Source organism: Rhinolophus sinicus, linkage group LG04 (assembly GCF_036562045.2).
Source record: "Rhinolophus sinicus isolate RSC01 linkage group LG04, ASM3656204v1, whole genome shotgun sequence".
In the NCBI taxonomy this organism is placed as follows: domain Eukaryota; kingdom Metazoa; phylum Chordata; class Mammalia; order Chiroptera; family Rhinolophidae; genus Rhinolophus; species Rhinolophus sinicus.
In genome coordinates this window covers 162,763,045-162,778,903 of record NC_133754.1, presented here as the reverse complement: position 1 = coordinate 162,778,903, position 15,859 = coordinate 162,763,045, and the positions used below count along the sequence as shown (strand labels likewise).

General features: G+C 41.3%; 1 protein-coding gene across 1 annotated transcript in view; it reads left to right on the top strand.

Moving 5' to 3' along the window:
• The first annotated feature begins 5,086 nt into the window (after positions 1 to 5,086).
• GRIN3A (glutamate ionotropic receptor NMDA type subunit 3A) overlaps positions 5,087 to 15,859 on the top strand; it is a 148,874-nt gene continuing 138,101 nt past the window's right edge. Inside the window, exon 1 of the mRNA XM_019729259.2 lies at positions 5,087 to 6,453. Coding sequence (XP_019584818.2) covers positions 5,755 to 6,453 — 699 coding nt within the window. The 5' untranslated portion in view covers positions 5,087 to 5,754. The remainder of the gene's footprint in view (positions 6,454 to 15,859) is intronic.

Genomic DNA, 15,859 nt, shown 5'->3' with positions numbered 1-15,859 from the left:
TAACTGTGTTATGTTCATCCCTGTACATTAGTTGGATAACGGTTCTAGAGTCAGCCAGGCCTGATCATGCTTCCCATTCACCTGACGATGGAAATGAAAACAGCGTAGACTTGAGTCAGAGGATCAAACCTGGGTTTGCTTCTCTATTCTTAACAAATGATTCAACCTCAGCAAGCATCAGTTGCATCATCTCTAAAATAAGGATAAACACAGTCACTTCATGAAATTAGGAGATCATGTATGCAAAGTGCATGTAAAAAATCACTCAAGATAATAAGCTCTAGAACAATAAAAATTTTGTAATTCTTGCCCACATTCTGAAAATCTTCCTGAAAGTCTCTTTCTAAAAATACAAAAACTCTTTTTCTTAAACAAAATGTTTTTACAGATATAAGGCATGAGATCTATGAAGGCAAATATCCTTAGAAAATTCCCAAATTCTTTTGGCTACAGTTATAAAATATATGATACAAACTGGGCACAAAAAAATTCCTTTAGAAATGTCGCAGTCCATGATGGGCCAAGTTTTATTCCATAACTCATTTGGATAAACACTAAATTGGAATGACTGTCACCAAAAGAGAGAGAGGGAGAGAGAGAGCGGCTGAGGAAGAGGGAGAGAGAGGCTGAGAGACACTACCATGCTGGCCTTTCCAAGTCCTATTTGAGTTCCCTGTAGTACGTGGCTTGGAAGAGGAATGGGGAAATCCAAACACTCAGCTAATAATCCTGGTGGATGTTGAAAAGGCCACGCACTTGTCACAACTGATAACTTACTCCCCTGACAACAGATAGACTGAGGATATCACAGGATTGTTTTTCATTGCTGAAAGACAAACAACTATTCGCAAATCCTAATTTATCAATAGGTAATAGCCCTGGTCTGAATTTGTTATCCAGGGTATAGGTGATGATGTGGTGCCAGAATGAAAACATTCCCTTTTACAGGCTTCTGTGTAAGCGCAAAGCTTATGCACTGTATGAAATAGACAAGAGGGACTCATTTTTTGCTTCTTTTTCTTCACACCGTTTTCTTAGTCCCTAGTACTCCTTTTCTCCTGTTTCCAGTCGCTCAGGTCGCCCAAACTTCTTTAGTGAGATCCCATCTGGTCCCCAAATTCCTGTAAATGCAAAATGTACTCCTCCTCACGAAAATTCCTGACAGGATATTCATCTTACGACAATCAGGGTAAAGCCATTTATACTAATATGTGAGGGATAGTCCCATAGTCATGAGTTATTTGCATTTTTTAAAAAGGATGACTAGTGCCAAAATTAATGTCTAATTAGTAGAATACAAGATAGTGTTACAAGGTTTAGTAAGTATAAGTCTTTTCTTTTTTAATAGAGGGAAGGAGAAAAGGGTAATTGGGCTTTCAGTAAGTGAGCCCTCAGGCTCTGCTCCTCTAAACTGACCTGTTTGTTTATTTTGTTTTGTTTCCTTCCTCAAATTCTGCTACCATAGCTTCTCTACCAACTCCACACTTTTTTGTTTGTTTGTTTGTTTTTACCCAGAATGGTTCTCATAACAACAGAGACAAAGTTGGTGTGGGAGAGGGCACAACTGGGGCTTATGGGTACTATTAGCTAGAAGCAAGCACATTTTTCATCTGAATATTGATTTTTTTTTAATCTACATTGCTACGATTGCATAAAAGCCTGACCCAGAGTTATGAACATGCCACTTAATATTATTCCCATCTACAGAAACAAAGCTAAATGTGGATAGAACTTGAAATATCTCAGGGTACAAGTCAAAAAAAAAAAAAAAAAAAAAGATGGTTGTCCTCACTTTTATCAATATGTGACTCCCATTTCCGTGGAACTTGAAAGGTTTCATAGGAGTCCACAAACTGCCATGTAGACAACTGGCAAGAGCTGTCAATACAACCCCAGTACAGGAGGAAGCTTGGAAGAGGTTAAATGTCACACCCATAGGGAAATGGTGCTGAGACTAGAATCAAAGTTCTGACTCCCACAGCGTCCCTCACTGCAGCCTTTCCTGGGCTTTTAGAATGTCTGTTTTTAGTCTACCTATTGCTTGTACCAACAAGCACAGATGTGCACAAAAGCACATTTTAAATTGCCAGCATTTGGATTTGTTTTTGTTTATTTGACTCTCCTACATGGGTTCTTAGATTGGTAGTTCTCATTTCGAATCTGGTAATAAAAAGAGCTTCATCTTCTCTGGGTAAGCCAATTTTGAAATTTGGCTGATTCTTGATACCAACACTACAGCTGCGATAAACTTAGAATTTCAAATCCACACTGTCAGTCACTATGTGGTGACTGTGTAAATAACCCAACTTTCCACAAATACAGTTGCCTATCGACAGAACTCTCGAAAATAATAACACTAACCTGATAAAGTTCTTGTTATGATTTCACAGTAATGTTATCTCTCATGTGGATTATTACAACAGCCTCATATCTGGTCTCTGACTTCCACCGTTGCCCACCTTTCATGCATTATCAACAGAGCAGCTAGAGTGGCCCTGTTAAAACATGTTCTGTCACTCTTCTGCAGAACATCCCCTCCCCAATGCCTTCTCATTCCTTTTGGAGTAGAAGCCAGTTATTCATTGGCTTACATTATCTGCCACCTCCTCAGTGCCTTCCTGGCCTCCTCTGCCACCATTCTTGTCCTGGATCATTTTGCTCCAGCAACTCTGGACCCCTCACTGTTCCTCAAACATACCAGAAATACTCCTGCCTCAGGCCCTTTACACTTGCTGTTTCCTTGCTTGGAAATTCTTGCCTTAAGTATCAAAGTGAATTGCTCCCTCACCTCCCTTTAGGTCTTTATTCAAAAGTTATCTTGTCAAGAGAGGTTCTCCCTGGCTCCTCTAGCTAGAGTTCCAAGCCCACTCTCCTCCTAATACTTCCTCTTGGTGCTTTATTTTCCTCCTTAGCATCAACTAACATGTCCTACATTTACTTATTTGTGTTTTATTGTCTGTCTCTTCCACTAGAATATAAACTCAATGTGAACATTTTGTTCACTCATTAACTATGTGACTTTGTAGGAAAAAAAACTTCTCTGAACTAGAGTTTATTCATCTATCCGCAGGATAGTCTCACAGCAATGCCTGGCACACAGTAGGCACTTAATAAATGGTTATTGAACTAATGACTGAATCTAAAAGAGCTTTCAAAATTATGACCATTGAAGCATGGCAAAGGGTGAGAAGAGCAAAAGGAAAAGGAAGATGTTGGGAAAGGAGAGAAAAGAATCATGTCAGAGATACTCAGATTATAGTGATACGGAAACAGAGGGGGAATTGTTGTATCATAACTGAAAAGCCCAGAAAAGAAACAAATGGAAGCACAAGAAAGAAGGCTGTTCTTCACTGTTCATTCAATATTCACAAGATTCAGCTATAGTTTTGTCATGAGCGGGGGCAGGCCTATCCTCAGAACTGTCGGAATCCTCTTCTCTTCTACGAACCACCAGTTCAGCTGTTCCCTCAAGGTAGTCACGGACTTGTGAGAGGCCTAAAGGGCATGCATACGACTTGTGAGAGGCCTAAAGGGCATGCATACACGTACAGTGATTGACTCTAGGATGCCATTATTCATTAGGCCCATCTATTCTTCATCAACATCTATTTTCTTGGGAACCTGATCTAAACATAAATGTAATGTCAAGAACTAAGAGAACCACTCTGGGGCATGGTCATAAACTGGAATGTTATACTCCTCAATGCACACATACTCATATGCAAACATGCCTTGTTACTACACAATTCATTGATTCCCAATCTACCTGCAATGCAAGGAAGGACCAGGGAATTCTACACTTTTTCCATCCAGATTCCAATGAGTGAAATCCTTTGGAGCAAGAGGGCATTTCCAGCATCCATGCATGCGATGCTCTCTAAGGTCTTAGACGGAAATTTTTCCCTGTTGGCTCAGTCCCTTATAATTTTTACTTTTTCCTCATGAGAGCCATTTTTTCCCCTGGTACCCCAGCCTTGAAAGAACCATTCTGAGTGTCAGGTGAGTTTTGTTCTGAGATGCCTCTAAAAGTCTGTGCTGAAGAAAACAACATTCACTTTGCAACCTTCCTGGGAATTTTATTTAGCTAGAGCCTCTTCATCCCAGGGATTTAAAAAACATAATGGAAACTTTAGCTCATGAATCAAAACAACTCTCCAGAGCTAAAAACTAACTGTATTTGCATAACAATTTAACAGATCCAAACAACAGGGCAAGGTCAGGTGAAATAAATTACCAAGGTCATGATTCTCTTGAAGTGGGATTGAAATTCAAAATTGCTGATTCCCAGGGCTTGCTTGGCCATATGGATAACTCTCCTACTCACCTAAATGCTACTGTGGCATAAAATAAATTTACTGTATGTGTGGAAACCACCGACCTGCCCTTAACCCCTTCCCTTCCTTCTAATACAAGATCATTCAGATCAGGGAGGAAAAAATCATATCATAACCCACAGACCTCACTGTATTTCCACAAAATGAAAGAACTTACTAGAAACAGTGATATGGAGGACTCTTGGTTTAAACTAGGAAACGCTGTTGACTATGCTTGAAACTCAGAAGTATTTTGAATCTCTTTAATGTCTTGATTAAATGATTGCTTCGAATTCACTGTTCTAATTCTGAGAACCTAAAAACATAAGGATCCTTAAAATCCGCAAAGGCCCACATGCCAGAGAGAAGGAAGCTGAGATTAAATGTGTAAACACATCTTGCTTTAATACCCTTAGCTTGAAATACCTTTAAAGCGACACATCGAAGAGAAGCTCGTTAAAGTCACAGACTCTTTGAACTTGTAACAGTGAACCACTGGATTTCAGATTCCTCAGGCGCAACTCGGAATTCAGAATTCTCCGCTGCTCCGAATCCTCGCCCTAGGAGGTCGCAGGGAATATAGCCAACTAGGACTCCTAGCCTTTGAGGGGTGAGGACTTTCCAGGGGCGCGGGAAGCGCGGCCGGCGAATCTCACCACCAGTGGGCGTTTAGCGCAGCCAAGCGACAGGCTGGTGCCAGGGCTCAGCAACAGGGAGGCGCGGCTGAGGCGGGGAGAACTTTGCGCTCCGAGCACAACCACCCTTTGCTGGCCAGTCGCGTCGCTCCTCGGAGGAAGCAAACGGCTGCGGCGACTGGGCAGAAAAAGGACGAAAGGAAGAGGGAAGTAGCAAGGGAAGAAGAAAACTGAAGCCAGCGCTGGGGGAGCCCGCGAGGGGATGGCCGGCCTGGGAGCAAGACGGCTCTGGCTTCTTTTCCGCACCCCGGGCGTGAACGCCTTCTCCTGCGCGACCCCAAGGAAATAAGTGGGTCTTGCCTGGGTGGAAAAGGATGCGAAAAGACTCCAAGTGAGCGTGTTGCCTCGTCGGTCACCGTTGCCCGCTAGGAACTCCGGCTGCTTCTCAGCCCAGTCTCCTCGCGGGATCCGACGCAGTGCCCGAACTGCCCTGCAGATGGGGTGGGCAGGGAACCGGCGCCCCAGCAGCGGGTGAGCGGCGCCGGCCCGCCCGCCTGCCCGGCTCCGCGCAGGGACCGGGCGGGCAGAGGATGCGTGGCGCAGGGACCCGGGAGCGGGGTCTGAGACTGCCGAGGGCACGCTAGGCTCCCATTTGGATGGCCCAGAGACCGCTACAGCTCCTGGGACCTCTTCACCTCGTCTAGAGAGCTGCGCGCCGGACCTGGGGGCGGAGACCTTAGGCGGCGGCTGCAGCGGGGCGAGCCCGGAGCTGGAGGGGGCGCGCTTTCTCCCTGCGGGTCTCAGTAATGAGGAGACTGAGTTTGTGGTGGCTGCTGAGCAGGGTCTGTCTGCTGCTGCCGCCGCCCTGCGCACTGGTGCTGGCCGGGGTGCCGGGCTCCTCCTCGCACCCGCAGCCCTGCCAGATCCTCAAGCGCATCGGGCACGCGGTGAGGGTGGGCGCGGTGCACTTGCAGCCCTGGACCACGGCCCCCCGCGCGTCCAGCCGCACTCCGGACGGCAGCCGGGCGGGCGCCCAGCGGGATGAGCCCGAGCCAGCGATTTGGCGGCCCCCGGTGCCCTCGCCCGGCGCTCGCTGGCTGGGGAGCGCCTTGCATGGCCGGGGGCCGCCCGGCGCCCGGAAGCCCGGGGAGGGCGCCGGGGCCGAGACCCTGTGGCCTCGGGACGCCCTCCTCTTCGCCGTGGACAACCTGAACCGCGTGGAAGGGCTGCTGCCCTACAACCTGTCTTTGGAAGTAGTGATGGCCATCGAGGCGGGCCTGGGCGATCTGCCGCTCTTGCCCTTCTCCTCCCCTAGCTCGCCGTGGAGGAGTGACCCTTTCTCCTTTCTGCAGAGCGTGTGCCACACCGTGGTGGTGCAAGGGGTATCGGCGCTGCTCGCCTTCCCCCAGAGCCAGGGCGAGATGATGGAGCTCGACTTGGTCAGCTCCGTCCTGCACATTCCTGTCATAAGCATCGTGCGCCACGAGTTTCCGCGGGAGAGTCAGGTGAGAGGAGGCTGGCGCGTGGCGTGGAGACGGGCGCCGCTGGGGGCTGGGGCCGTCGCAGCGGGCGGGGGGAGGGAGATAAAGAGAACGGGGCTTTACAACTTTGATACTGTTTAAGGATCGGACCATATCTGTAGGCGGTAGGTAGAAGGGCCTCGGTAGAAGTAAAATAAAACATTTTAAGGGTAGATGGAAATAAAATGAGAGGTAGAGATAGCATATGGAAGGAAGTGGGGAGAAGCAACGAAAACATCTTTATCTTTTGGCCAGCTGTTAGAAACCTAGTGGATGCCCGACGGAAGGAGAAGTTCAGGATGTTGGAATGCGATCGAGGTTTTACTGACTAGACAGGGGTTGGGGATGGAGGTTCCCTGCCTGCGAGAGTTTTTCTCTCCCTTGAGGAACTCTGAGAGCATGGGGCGGAAAGAGCAGCATCTGTTCCCAGACTTCCTTAGGTGTGCCTAAGCCTTAGGCGACGGTGTCAGGACGGAAGCACATCCCTCCGAATTCCTTTGAGTCAACAGGAAATCTGCAACTACGTAGTTCAGAAGCGATAGGTAAAGAAGAGTGGTTAATTAGTCTTGGGTATTGGAATGCATCAGAAATATTGTGTGATAGCGTGAAAATTGATGGGATGAATCATACGGGTTTGTTTCTTTGTCCTTCTTTCTATGTGATGTAGGCTCAAATTGGCTGTGTGCAGTTCACCCCATTTCTGCTCCAATTATCTGGAAATAAAGGAAGAAGTATATAATGATTTCGTTTTCAATGGGTTAAAAAATTAAATATATTTTCAATAAAAGAAGCTATTTGTGAACTTAACTGTTAATAATGATGAGATAAATATTTAAGGAGAGGGTGGAGTCCTTTAAGCAATGGGAATTTTCTGCATTTTGTGCATTATTTTTATCAAAATATTAAACTTCATTAAGTTTGCAGAAAGTATCTATGAAACAAATAGGTAATTGGTATTGGCTTAGTGAGACACTAAGGAAAGTTCTGGGGCTTGACCAACATTGTTAGTGTACTAGTAAAAGAGTCCAGACACTGGAGAATTTCTAACTCTGTATCATTTTCACTCTGTCCCTTTAGTTGGAAAAAAAACCATATATATATATATATATATATATATATATATATATATATATATATATATGAAAATGACTAAGAGTAAACATCAAAAGTTTGATAGAATCTATGCATAAAATATCAAGACAGTACTAAAGATTTATTTTTATAGAAAAATGAATCTTGCATTTTTAATCTTACGAAGGGCAGGCACAAGCTACTTTCAGAAAGTTGCCCAGAAGATTCCTATTTAACGCTGAACTACAGAGATTTGATCCGTAGAGTGCAGGCTAATTAACTTTTAACTAAAATATTTCCGTCACCTGAATCTGAATGACTGCAGGCAGCAGATGGGAAGGCATGGAAAACACAGGTGCACAATGCTGCCAATAGCCAAAGTGTTATAAACATGAAACTGCATCCATAGGGTGCATCATTATTAATGTATATATGCAGAATCAGATCTAATGAAATGCAAGAGTCAGCATCACTTGCTTGTCATCATTGCTTCTTTATTATCTAATACTTCATAAGTTGCCAATACTGTTCACAGTCTCCAGACTCCTCTCCATTTGTTTGGCAAGAATCTTGTTTGGCAAGATTGTTTGGCAAGAATCTTAAATAGCAAGAATTTCCTCTAAAATTAGTATTCCTTAGTTAGAAGGGACATTGTCTGTGTTGTGTGATGGATGTGTGCAGTATATAGCACATTATAACAAGGGGACCAGAGACACCCTGAAGCAGCATTTAGCATCAGTAGACTTTAAAGCTTTAGGACCACTAGGGAAACAAAGTCCTCCAGGGACAACATTTACAAGCAGACAATAAAACGAATACTCTGCTAAGCACATTTACTTCTGTATTTCAATTCAGAAATTTATTTTAAATCACTGTTGTCACTTACTTTCATGACACACATCTAGAAAGGGAGCGATTACATTAACTCAGATCTAGTTTGCCCAACGGAGAACATTTTCTTTCATTTATCTTTGTATTTTAAATTCAAACATATCTAACTTGTTTTACTTTTAATATATCATTTAAATGTCGTCCTATAATGTTCTATAGTAAGAATGTCCAGCTCAATGCCAACTCACTGTAATATGTAGTTTTAGGATATGAACATAATGAATGTGCTGTCAGCAAAAATAATAACTGATCTTTCCTTTGCTTCTCCTGAAAAGTGGACCTTTCTTTAATACACTGATAGATTTTTATAATACTGTCTAAATATAGAAGAACGTCAGAGTCATTTTACACATTAAATAAGATTGACTTAATGTAGCCACTGTCTTCATTAGAGTCTATTGCCCAGTGACCCAACTTGTTGATTGTGTCAGTGGCTGAATAAGAATTCTGGAAGAAAGTGGACTTCTCCCCACAACCGAGGAAAATAAAATTGTGTCTCATCCAGACAAATCAAAATTGCTTTTAGAGCAGGAGCAGCAACAGTGTTTTCTCTCTCATTTGAGCTTCTGATTTCTTTCCTATGAAGTCTTTAATTACTGAATAATGGTTTCGATGGTGTTCTGCCACAACTTCTGCAGGGAAGGCGATACCACTAAAATGATCAACCCTCTGAGAAAAGCATAACAGTTTTATTTCAATATTTTGTTCATTCAAAATGTTCACATAAACACAATTAACTTCCTTCAGCAGGGAAATCCATTTAAAGTAAGATAGTTAACTACCCACTGTTGGAAACCGTATGTGTATTATCACAACATAATAAAAGCTTAATGAAACATTACACATAGGATAGGGTCAAAGCATGTTTCCATCCAAAAAATTCTGACTGTACCACCACATTCAAACTTCTAGTTGAAGCTACCTCATTTTATTAAGATGATCCCTTCTTAGTTCTAAATTCTATTCCTATGACCTTCAAATAAGGAGGGTGCATGTGGAACCAGTTACATTTACTTATAAATCATATTAAGTTCCTACAGTTCTTTCTCTTCCTTCCCCATAGTACTTTTTCTTCTAGGAGTTTTGATTAGTTTCTCCAAAATTCTTAAAATCCACCTGCTGAGGTAGTGATAGATACACGTTTCTTGTTAAAATGTTTATCTCATGTTAATTCCATATGGCAAAGTTAATGGCGCAATATCATTGGCTTAGATCCAAACTCATGCAATTAAAAAGTAACTACACCATTTTCGACTCTTGTTGAACGTACCAACCACAATTTGCCAGTCTCATGAGCCATATATACTAACTAATTATTAGGTTGGTGCAAAAGTAATTGCGGTTTTTGCAATTATTTTTAACCTTTTAAACCGCAATTACTTTTGCACCAACCTAATATATGTTTATTCCCACAGGAATATAAGTGTTTTAGATAGTCCATTTTCTTTGACAATACAAGGCTAAGTATTAAAGCCTCTTTATTAGAAGTTGACTAGCACAGCACTTTTGTATGACACAGGGGTCAGAACAGTGATACCACTAATAACAGGCATTTCACGAGGGGACAGATGAGGGACTTATATTTTAAAAACATCTGCTCTCAACTATGTTGGTTTTCTTTGACTTATTCTTGCTAAGCACTGCTCTCTCTCCTCTTGAGGAAATGTATTCTTCTGCAATTCATGATGAATGGCTGATGGTAACACCTAATTGATGCTGACTTAAAGATAAACGATTTCAAATTAAGTGACAAGTGATGCAAAACTTTTCTTAGCAGTGATCTTTTACAGGTTCTTTTGAAGAACCAAAACGTGAGATTAATTTGAAAGTTTTTTTTTTTCCTTTGGGAATTTTTCTTTACAATATTAATTTATTTTTCTATATAACTAGCAAAGGGGAGACTAGCAGACACTGTTCATTGGGTAATTAGTCTGTCTCACCAACTTTTCTTTGTTCCTGCCAATGTAGTTATATAGAGAGAAGTATTTGGTTTTGATCTTCTTTGACTATTACGTCTTGAAATTAACTTATGATTGAATCAGCTGAATTAAATCTCTGAATCATTTGAAGACCAATTTCAATATCTAATTCCTTAATGTTTTATCTTCTGCTGTTGCCGAAGGCACCTGGATTTTGTGTCATTAGATTTTATTTCATGAATACCTTCAATTAAAATGCAATCATGTTGGTTAAAAGAGCACAGTATCGTGGAAGGTATATTAAATAGTAGAAAAACTCTCAGCCAACCTCTGCCTCTTACTGGCCATGTAATCTTGGGCAAGCTTCTTTATCTCTAAGCATGTGTGCTTATCAGTCAAAAGAAGGTATCTAACCAATCCAACAGAGTTGTTTTGTGAATCAAATGAGAAAAGTGAAGTACTTTGGAAATATTAATAGTGTCAGCCAAATACCTAGTAGAGAAGTGTTTATGATCTGATAGGAATCATCCAAGTCTTAGTTCTCCACTAATTCTCCATTAGCAATTACTAATCAAAATGGGATGTGATTCACAGTGTAACATGTCTTCATCCTTCACCTTACTCTCTACCCACTCCCTCATTCTCTTTCTCTTAAAAAAAAAAGTAAGTGGATTTACCACCACCATCCTTCCCCTTCCCCCATCCCCCTAAAAAGGGGTGGGGGGAAGTGAACTAAGTTCCTAAGTAAATTGCCTAGGAATACTTGCCTAGGAATAGAAGATATGCCAATATACCAATGATGTACCAATGGCAACTTTTTACCTATGGTACGTCTAACAGAGTTTCTAGAGCCGTAGGTATTCTCATAAAAGTTTCAATAAGATGCCTGAGGTTTTTCAGAAATGTTGGTCTCTCACATCGCTCGTAAGTTGTTCCTATAGACAAACTTATAGTAGATCATTCATGAGATCATGGCCACACAGTCTAACTCCACTAAGCACACTTGCGGCTCATCTGACATTACTTTCACAGCATGTCTTTTTTGATGAAGAAAGCAGTGTGTTGGTTCATACTGGCATAAGTTCCTTATCTCATGGATGGATAACAGTTTGCAAAGCAGCTACTTTGAGTACCATTGCCCTAGACAATTATATGGGGCTCTAATAGCGAGGTATTGTTCATTTTAGTGGCGCCACTAAATGTAGACAAGAGAATCTCATTGCCCTTTCTCTTGCCTACTCTAGCTACTCCCACTCACATGCACAGAAGAGTAGAGGAAACTGTACAGCACCAGAAATGGGATGTGAAATCCATAAAACTAGGCAAGAAGGAAGCAAGAACATCTCAGCATCTGCCACATTGATTTTTGAGTGAATACATACATGAACAACAAGTTAATGGAACTCTTTAAGCCACTCATTTGTCTTTCTCAGATCCTTCCTTTATGGGATGGTGGGAAGAAAGAGCAACAGGAAAAAAGTGAGCAAGGAGTAAGCCAGCTGTCTGCCACCTCCCACCTCCTCCCCAAACTTAACACGTCAGCCAGATTGTCAGATCTCCTTCTGAATGTGTAAGATTCAGCCACTTTTAGGGTACAGTGTGTTTGATTTCCTGCATTTTTGGCACCCCTTTATGTGTGTGTGTGAGAGAGAGAGAGACAGAGAAAGAGAGAGAGAGAGAGAGAGAGAGAGAGAGAGAGAGTGTGTGTGTAGCATTTATGGTTTTTAAGGCTTCTTCACAAACGTGGTCCTGTAATCCTTCTAACAGTCCTGTGAGGCAGGTAACAATGAGTAGACAACATAGTGTACTAGAAAGAGCTGTGCATTGTAGAAAGTGAGAAGTCAACAAGAAAAAAAAGACTAATAGCTCCTTCTGAATTTACTGTATTTGTCAGCCTGTAATCCAATTACAGAATTATCCCAGAAAAAGGGGTAGAAGAGAGAGATAACTACTTCTAGGTTTGATTGTTACAAGCCTATTTCCCACTAAATATCCAAAAATGGAAATTAAATGAATCAGTGAATCATGATATATATTTGTAAAAATGATGCAGGAAGAGTCTGAAGAGAAGTCACTGTGATGCTGTGATAATGGAAGTGGAGATTGGAGTGATGCACATGGAAGATGGAAGAAGGGGCTATAAGCTAAGGAATACAGGCAGCTACTACTAGAAGCTAAAACAAAAAATCAGGGAAGTGGGTTATTTCCTCAGAGGCTCCATAAGGAATGCAGCCCTGGCCTTACCTTGACTTTAACCCAGTGAAACGGATTTCAGACTTATGACCTCCAGTCATAAGTAATGAGAAAATAAATTGTGCTGTTTTGGATCACTAAGTTTGTAGTAATTTATTATAGCTGCAATAAAGACTTAAACACACTTTGTGACACAGACTGATGGAGGCGGTAAAAAGAAGATAGAGGGTGACATGGCTCAGCTTCTTCTACGGAGGTAGATTCTCGTTCACCTTTCACGTTTTGCAGCTGGACAAAATAAAATATCCAAGAGAAGCAGAGCTTGGGTCTTTCAAGATGCAGTTTCCCCACCCACATGTAACCATGACCCAACTGATGTTTTAGGCTTCTTGGAGGAGATTGGGTTGTTAGAAAGGTCAGAGTCTAACCTGACATGGATCAAAGGTTCAGAAGTTTCCCATTTTTCATACAGGCTTTATCTGTACTAATATGAGTGACTTGTGGCATACGTTCGCTCACAGTTTAAGGGATATACTAAGGCTTATAGAAAACTAATACCTGTAAAGCAAACTCTGCCTTTTAATGAATGCTGACTGTCTTAAAACCATTTGATGCCTACAACTTTGAGGGACTCATTAAATGCGTATTGCTTTTATGATTATAAAAGTAATGCATATGCCCTACTATTCCATGGGTGTCCACAAGTCACCTTGAGTAATGTTTTGATGCATTTAATCTCTCAAGGCTATAACGGTTTAAAATTTTTAGAAGCAGTTGGGGACAATTAAAGAAAGCTTTATGTTAACACTAACTGGACTTTGGACATTGGCGTCAAATAATAGAAGAAAGGAAAACCTTTTCTGAAACTTTTTCAGAAAATTCAGAGTTGACATGGCTTTTTGAAGCTTGGGCACTCTTGAGTTGGTGGTATTTCTATATTTAAAGGTGGGATTTTCCTTTGTTTTTGTAGTCTGTCTTTATATTGTCATCCCTCTGTAAAGTGGCTGAGTCTGCACACTTGCAAACAGTAGCTCTGTCTGGATCTCACTAACATTCTTAGAAATGACTTAGAAATGGGTTGCCAGTACACACCTCTCAATTAGGCGTGGTTATTAGCTGAACTTTTGATATCAAGCACTTGGATGGCTGTACAACCTACATGCAATCTATTCATGTTTTATAATAAAAAACCTCAAGTCAAAGTCAAACAACAGTTGAGTTTACATTCTCCAGGTTGAAAAAAAAAAAGAAATTTATTTTCATAAACAAAGCTGGATGAACAGCATGTCTTTATCTAATAGAATCACAATCTGGCTCAGTTATAGGATTCTATTTGTTCATTCCCAGCCAGAGGTACTTAAACAGGGATTCCATTAAAGAAAGAATTTGCTTGTGTATATGGTGAATTTAATAGATACAGATAGAGAGCTGTTATTATGTTGGTACCATACAAGGAATTAATTTGGGTCACATCACACACATTGTGTTATACACATAAGGAAATGCTTCAGTGTATATCTGAAAATGAATGATAAATCCATACCTGAATTAATGCAATGTGCCTTCACCTGGTCGCAGGCACAGAGAGCCATCTAGTGGCCTCTACAATATAACTTGAAGTTAAAGCATCCCAGGAATCCAACCTCACAAAAACAGGAACAGGGCGCAAAACAGCTTTTAGTCTATTTCCTGGTCTTTTGACTGGAGGAAATTTACGTTAATCCATCGAAGAACTTCTTCTCCCTTTTAAGAAGAGCCAACGATCTCTGCTGTTCTGTTAGCATATCTATAATTGCAGTTATAAACAATTAAGCAAGATATCTCAAAGTGTGTGTCTAGAGGGGTTGGGAGAAAATTGTGAATGACTCTAATTTTAAAAATATAGAGTGGTTAATTATTTTAGTAGCTGTATTTACTTTCACTTTGGTTCATAATGCGGTGTGAAAAGATGCAGCCATTTTATTGTGTTAAGTATATCATTTGTTCCTCTTTTCTGATTATAAAAAATATACATAAATTCTTTGTGGATAAGTCTGAAATTAATAAAATGACAAAGAATAAAATACAAATACCGATAAACCCTCAATCCAGAGATCTAGACATATGTGTGTGTTATAAAATTGGGACTGTGCTATTTTATGATTTTAACTTACTCATATATTATCAACATCTTCTCATGTTATTAATATTTTTCCATTATATTGAAGGGCAGAAAGTGTGTCTTTGAATGGATTGTTTCATGATTTGTTTAACCCCTCTTATTTGAGTCAGGTTTTTCCCACTGCTACTAATGGGACTTGACCAGACTCATCCTCCTGAACATTCTTGTCGTTTTTGGTGCCGTGGAGCACTCTCTGCTTGAGTTCTGTGATACCATTATGGTTTCCCTCCTTTTGTCTCTTTTGTTGTCTTTCACTGATTGTGCTTTTTGTCTTCCCCCCTTGTAGTAATAATTATGATGCTGTGTTGTCTGTCCCACAGGAGAGGTACTAGCTCTCTATGAATACTTGAGTTCAAATAAAGTAAAATGATAGAAAATTTAAGCCAGTTTCTCAGGCACTCTACCCCATTTCAAGTGCTCAGTGGCCACAATTGGGTAGCGGCGACTGTATTTGACAGCGCATATGTATATTTTCCATCTTCACAGGAAGTTCTGTTGGACAGTTCTATTGCTGTCTAAGGGCGTGCATTTGCAAAGAACAGAAACTCACTCCATTGAGCTCAGAAACAAAGAATGTGTGCTGAAAAACTGCAGGAAAATGAAAAAGAGCAGACTGCATGAGGTACAGCTGGGCTGTACCACTAGGGGGCGGGGGGGGAGTGTCAGGGCAGTTACTCCTTCCTTCCTCCTTCTGGGACCCAGTAGCTTGTCTCTTGCCTTCTCACTTCATATTTGCTCCATCCTCCTCTCTGGATACATGCTTCTTCCTCTGCCCTGCCATAACTTTGGCCTGAATTTGGCTCTGATTTACCATGACAGGACTGAATTCTATATGACTTTACAACTTTAACCGAATCATCTATGTTCCTTATATCTCTTAGTTCGCATTTTCCATACGTCTGATTGGCTCAACCCACATAGATTGGTTCCCTCTCCATCCCCAAGTTATACTCCCTCCCTTAACCCAATTAGCAATTACCAGATTCCTGAGTTAAGGGCTCTGTATAAATCTTAGAGTACAGCAGTAGATAAAATAGCAAAGCCCTTGCTCTCAAAGAACTTACAGTCTGGTGAGGGAGATAAACCCAACTTACAGTCTGGTGAGGGAGACAAACAATAAGACGTGCAAACACATAAATATATAATATGATATTAT